The sequence below is a fragment of the Trichechus manatus genome, unplaced genomic scaffold, assembly GCF_000243295.1.
Source record: "Trichechus manatus latirostris isolate Lorelei unplaced genomic scaffold, TriManLat1.0 scaffold00003, whole genome shotgun sequence".
NCBI classification, from domain to species: domain Eukaryota; kingdom Metazoa; phylum Chordata; class Mammalia; order Sirenia; family Trichechidae; genus Trichechus; species Trichechus manatus.
In genome coordinates this window covers 5,629,434-5,636,437 of record NW_004443939.1, presented here as the reverse complement: position 1 = coordinate 5,636,437, position 7,004 = coordinate 5,629,434, and the positions used below count along the sequence as shown (strand labels likewise).

The window sequence follows — 7,004 nt, the reverse complement described above, 5'->3', positions numbered from 1 at the left end:
AATGTCATAATACAACATGTGTACTACTGTTTCATGAGAAACTATTTGTTCTGTAAGCCTTCACCTGAAGTACAATAAAATATAAAAAAAAAAAGAAAAAAAGAGAAATTCCTGAGAAGTATAAGCCAAAGAATTCTCAAAGTTTACACAGGGTCAAGAACTGCTAACATTCCCACCTGGCAGAATAAAGAGACTATGATGTCTACACAAAGGATTCACCAGAGAACCCAGAAAGGTCACAACATAGTAGGAGATCTAATCTAGTGTTAGAGCAAAGAGTACTCTAGATCTGCTCCCCAAAAACTTACAAACAAGGTTTGAAATGATCAAACTGATTCACAAGAACAGAGAACAAAGTCCACACTCTTTAAAGGAATATAAAAAATCCAGCATTCAACAACAAAATTCACAATGTCTAGCATCCAATAAAAATAATTACACATGTAGAAAATGTAGATCACATGAGGAGAAAAATCAGTCAACAGAAATAGGCCCAGAAATGAGAGATGTAAGAATTGGAAGACTAAGAATATTGAAAATGCTAGTTTAAATTGTTTAAGGACTTAAAGGAAAATATTAACATAAGAAAGTAGAGCTGCATTTTTTAAAAAAGCCAAATAAAAGTTCTAGAGGTAAAAATACAGGATCTGAAATAAAAATTACACTAGATGGGATTAACAGCAGATTACACACTGAAGAAGGAAAAAACAATCTAACTTAAAGACTGAGAAACAAAAAACTATCCCAAATTAAGCAGACATGGAAGAGACTGAAAAATTAACATGCAACTGGAGTTCTAGTATAAAAGGGGGTGGGGGCCAAAAAGTATTTGAAGAGTCCAAAAATTTACCAAATTTGACAAAAATTATATACCTACAATATCAATAAACTCAACGAGTAGACTAATCATGACAAAAACTATGATGCAAAAGCACTTAATAAAGTGCTGAAAACAGGCAATAAAGTGAATATATTAAAACAGAAAAAAAGGCATCTTATGTAAAAGGAAACAAAGTTAAGAACTATTACAGACTTCTCATTAGAAATTCCTCAAACCAGAATACAATGGAATGACATCTTTAAAGGACTGAAAGACAAAAATATCAACCTAGAATTCTATATTCAACAAGCATACCTTTTAAAAATGAAGGCAACAGTAAGACTTTTTTTGCAGAGAAAAAAAAAAAAAGCTGAGAATATTCATTGCCAGCAAACGTGCACTTCTAGAAATGTTAAAGAAAGTTCTTCAGGTAGAAGGAAACCGATGCCAGATGGAAATCTTATCAACAGAAAGGAATGAAGAGCTCAGACAATGTCACATATGTGGATAAATTATATAAAAGACTTTTTTTTCCCATTTTTAATCTTTTGAAAAGGGTACTGATTGCTTAAATTTAAAAATGTATCATGAAGGTTATAAAACATGTGGAAGTAAAATTGAGACCAACAACAGTACAAATAACAGGCAGCAAAAAAAGAGGAATTCCACTGTAAGTTATTACATTATATACATGCAGTGATATATTTTTAAGGTAGACTGGGATAAGCTATAAAGATGCCTATAGTATCTCCCTAAAACAACCACTAAAAAATAAAACAAAGAGGAGGTAATAAGCCAGCAAATAGTATTCTGTTATACAAAATAATTTAATTATAAAATACAAAATATTTTCAATCCAAAAGAAGGCAGGAAAAAAGGAAGAGAGAGGAGACAAAAGAAAACAAATTGCAAGATAGTTGATTTAAGCCTAATCACACTGACTAGATATGCCTAAACATTCTAGTAAGAGATAGACTGTCACACTGAATAAGAAAGCAAGACCCAACTAGTAGATGTCTACATAAAACACTTCCAATATAAAGATACAGATTAATAGAAAAAGATATACAAACAATAATCATAACAAAGCTAGAGCAACTATATTAATATCAGACAAACTAGACTTCAGAAAAAGGAAAATTACCAGGGATAAAGAAGCATTTCATAATGGATTCACTTATCAAGAAGAGGTAAAAGATCTGGTGTGTATAAACCTAATACCAGAGACTCAAAATACACAAAGCAAAAATCAACAGAATTGAAGGCGAAATCGATAAATCCACAATCCTCTGTAGAGATTTAAGGACATCCCTTTCCATAATTCATAGAATAGAAAATCAATAAGGATATAAAAGATCTAAGCAAGTGCTTCTCCCACTCACTCTGCATACCTTTATTCTCCGGTTGTCACCAACATCCTCTTTAATTCGGCTTAACCAAGATTCATTGAACCAAGCGACATCACTAAAACAAAAATACAAATGCTAAACATTAAAACATTTTTATTCTAAAAAAAAATTTAATACCTAGTGAATAAACAACGTTACTTTACACCTTAAAGTCTGTCCTTAAATTAATAATAAGTAAATATTATTTAAATGAATCTACTGAGTTTTTTGTGATTTTTAAAGATTTCTTTGTAATTTCTCATATTAAATTACTTGTCATTAACATCTTCAGTTCAACACATTTACTAAACTTATCTCATGCTACATACTCTGCTAGCCTGAAGATGTAAAAGTTCCAATCCTGAAGGAAAAATAAAAAAGAAAACCAACATCTTAGTGTCTACGATCTATCAAGCACTGTGCTTGACATTTCTCCAGAATATTTAAATCTCATAGTAACTTGGCAAAGGACCTACCATTATCCTCAATCTTACTCTTCAGGGAACTGAGAATGAAAGAGGTTAAGTAATTTGCCCCAAGTGACACTAAAAAACAAAAAACAAAAAACAAAAAACAAACCTGTTGCCATTGAGTCAATTCCTACTCATAGCGACCCTACAGGACAAAGCAGAAACTACCCCATAGGGTTTCCAAGGAGCGGCTGGTAGATTCAAACTGCCAAACTTTTGGTTAGCAGGTGAGCTCTTAACGACTGCACCACCAGGGCTCCCAAGTGACACTACTACATGGCAAAGCCCAAAATAAATCTTTTTGATTGTAACTGAATAGAATGAGTTTAACTGAGAAATCTACAAGTTTAGCTTTAATTAGAAATAAACTCCTATATTATTATTGAAAGCCAAGACAAAGAATTGCTATGTCAGATTTTTGTAAAATTAATAAGTTTTTGAAAAACATTAAGTTTTGAAACATTATTTGATTATACAGAGTGGACCCAAGCCATGGTATTTTCAATCAACTTATATGCATGTGAAAGCTGGACAATGAATAAGGAAGACCGAAGAAGAACTGATGCCTTTGAAATGTGGTGTTGGCGAAAAATACTGAATATACCATGGACTGCCAAAAGAATGAACAAATCTGTCTTGGAAGAAGTACAGCCAGAATGCTACTTGGAAGCAGGGATGGTGAGACTTCATGTCACATACTTTGGGCATGTTATCAGGAGGGACCAGTCCCTGGAGAAGGACATCATGCTCGGGAAAGTAGAGGGTCAGTGAAAAAGAGCAAGACCCTCAACAAGATGGACTGACACAGTGGCTGCAACAATAGGCTCAAACATAGCAATTACTGTGAGGATGGTGCAGGACCAGGCAGTGTTTCAATGTGTTGTACATAGGGTCTCTATGAGTCACAACTGACTCGACGGCACCTAACAACAACATATTAATAAAACCATATTCTTTAAACAAACATTTGGATTTTTGTTCTCAGTAAAGAATTAAGAAAGAGTGATACAAAGGTGAATAATTTACTATAAAAGGGGAAAAGTCCAGAGCACAAATAAATACACTCAAAGGAGAATGTGATAAATGTTCTAAGGGTTAAACAAGTAACCGCAAAATCACAGGATATTAGGGCTTTGAAGAGGTCTGAAAGGTCTCACCGAAATTCTTATTTTACAGATAAGCCAATTAAAGTGAGGAAAAAAATTTAAAGGGATTATTTTCTAAAGTTGTATCTTAAATTTAAAAATGCAAAGCTGAAATTAAGACACGGTGCCTAGTCTCAAGAGCTTTTCAGAAATCATTCGGCCTGAGATGTCCTAACATGGAAGACAGTACTTCCGTTTGAAGGAACCAAAAAGGCTTAACCATGTTCAACTCATCTACTTGAAATTTGTGACTACTTTCTTTTGAGCAAATTAATGTTAATTTTGCTCAACTTTTCTCAGATGCTAAGAGTGAAAATTACAAAAACAACTTAACTAAATGTATAAATGATGCACTGCTAACCAGGTATTTACCTGAAATGACTGAATTAGTTTACTGACTGAGTAAAAACTGTCAAAGTAAATTTACTTTCTGTTTATATCACAATAAATAATAAATAATAAATAATAAACAATAAATAATAAAAAGTCTAAGACAAAAGAGGTATGCCTTCTAATGGACACTAAAATGTGGAAGTATATGATTCTTCTAAGCTGTAATTATGTCTAGAAAATGAATCTACAGATAACCTAGTTTCTCCAAGATAATTCATCCTTTTGTCTTCAATTCCTCCTTGTCTTCCTTTCCATTCCAAATCAACTTTAGCCCTGACAAATACATCCTAAGACTTCTCCATGAAAATATAATTCTTGCTTTCTTTCTTATAAATTCACTTTCCCTCAACAATTACAATGGCAGCCAATATATCCCACTATCAAACTTGATATCCAACCTCAGAATTCTTTAGACATATTATTTTCCTTTTTGCACTGCCATATCTACACACCTTAACTAGACTCTTAACTGGCAACAATTAATTCTTTTTGCTTATATTTCCCAAAACCTTAATGAAACTCAAGGGACATCAAATAAGAATGAGACATGGAACTAACGAAGCAAAATACGGTCCATTTATTTTCTAATAAAGCTAAGTAAGAATCACTGCATGATTATTTTTTTAATTCCACCTATGGCATTTGTCTTCCACCATTTCACCAACTAAATTCAGATAGTAACTAATACCTAAAGGTTACTGTAAAGAACCCTGGTGGCACTGTGGTTAAGCACTCAGCTACAAACTGAAAGATTGGTGGTTCCAACCCACCAGTCACTCCACAGGAGAAAGATGTGGCAGTCTGCTTCCGTAAAGATTTATAGCCTTGGAAACCCTACAGGGGCAGTTCTAATCTGTCCTATACGGTCACTATGAGTCGAAATCATCTTGACAGCATTGAGTTTGTTTTTTTTGGTTTTGGTTACTATGGGGTCTTTATTAGTCAAAATCAGCTTGACAGCAATGGGTCTGGGTTTTGGGGGTTACTATAATCAGAGCTGTGTTGCTTGAATGGGCACCCTGAGACTATATTTCTTGAATAATCCAAAGGCCTTCTGTGCTCAACACAAACTGTGATCTGTACTTTGGATATGTACATCTGGCCTCTCAATTTTAAATAACCCAAAATGATAACCTATCTGGAGAGGTTCAAGACACTAGATTTCAATCACTACAGATGATTAAGAACACTGATTTCAGAGTCAGGCTAAACTGGGTTCAATTCCTCGCTTTGCTATTTACTCATTATTTGACTTCCCAAAAGCCATTTCACCTCTCGAACCCTCAGTTTCTTCATCTATAAATTCAGGATAAAAATATTATCTACCCCAAAGAGGAGTAAAAGCTAAACGAAGTAACATGTACGGGACACACAACAATGTCTTGTACTTAGTAAGTGCTCAAACGTTGGCTATTTATTATTTAAAACGGCCAAATACCTGCTGAATAAACACACGAATGAACAAATAAATGCATGATGCACAGGGTGTCTCTTAATATTCTACATTTTCTGTGTCTTCTACTTCTTGTGAAAACATCTAGTAAGAATAACATAAATACGGCTTCTGGGAAAAATGGCACTCGAGGCAGAAGCACCACGCCATCCCTCCACAGCAAAGATCTGAAAAACTAAGCCGAACAGAGAATACGACAATCCTGAAACCCTAAAACATCAAATGAAGAGATAAAGAACTCAGCCAAGCACCAAATGGAGTGAGAAAACTGACAGAGAACAGAGAGTGGGGAGAGATTCATGCAGAGGTCCCCTACCAGCTAACACAGTGCGGATCCCCCATCTTGGACTCCTATCGGAGACCAGTAAACAGGGGTACGAGAAAGCAGCCTCACGGAGCGTCCAGCGGGAGACAAAACAAACGAGATGAAACAAACAAATCCACAATCAATAAACGACAAAAATAACTACTGAATGCCCCAAAAACAGCAGACAATATCAAAACATTTACAAAAACAGGACAAGATGGTTCCAGTAGGCGTCCAAAATATAACACCAGATGACTCTCTTGTGGAAGAAAATGCACTACAACTACCTGATAGGGAATTCAAATCTCTAAAACTTGGAATTCTCCAAAAACTGAGGCAAAAAGCTGACAAACATGAGGAAAAAATAGACAAATTCATGGAAAATACAGACAAAAAATCGGAAGAATTCAGGAAGATGATGGAGGAACAAAATACAAAAATAAATTCACAACTAGAAATTATAGAAAGACAACAATTAGAAATCCAAAAGATAAACAACAAGATTTCAGAAATGGATGATGCCACAGAAGGGCTGAGAAGCAGATTTGAAACGGTGGAAGACAGGATCAGTGGAATTGAAGACACACACTTGGATACAACTCTGTTTCAGGAAACGTCAGGAAAAAGAACAAAGAAAAATGAAGAGACCCTCAGAGTTATGTGGGACACAATTAAAAGCAAAAATTTATGAGTGATTGCCATTCCAGAACAAGGGGAGAAAACACAAAACACAGAGAGGATCATTGAGGAACTGCTGACAGAAAACATCCCCAATATCATGAAAGATGAAACGCTGGCCATGCCAGAAGTTCAATGAACCCCATATAGGAGAGACCCCAAAAGAAAATCACCAAGGCATATCATAAACACGCTCGCCAAAACCAAAGACAAACAAAGAATCCTGACAGCAGCTCGTGAAAAACAAGAAGTCTCATACAGAGGAGAAACAATAAGACTAAGCTCAGATTATTCGGCAGAAACCATGCAGGCAAGAAGGCAATGGGATGACATATATAAAATCTTGAAAG

At 34.9% G+C, this 7,004-nt stretch overlaps 1 protein-coding gene across 2 annotated transcripts in view; it reads right to left on the bottom strand.

Moving 5' to 3' along the window:
* HOOK1 (hook microtubule tethering protein 1) overlaps window positions 1-7,004 on the bottom strand; it is a 93,688-nt gene that overhangs the window by 57,583 nt on the left and 29,101 nt on the right. Inside the window, exon 3 of one of the 2 annotated variants that reach the window (XM_023730593.1) lies at window positions 2,212-2,284. The exons of the other annotated variant lie outside the window; for it this stretch is intronic. Within the exon in view, the coding sequence (XP_023586361.1) occupies window positions 2,212-2,284 (73 nt within the window). The remainder of the gene's footprint in view (window positions 1-2,211; window positions 2,285-7,004) is intronic. 2 annotated transcript variants of the gene reach the window in all.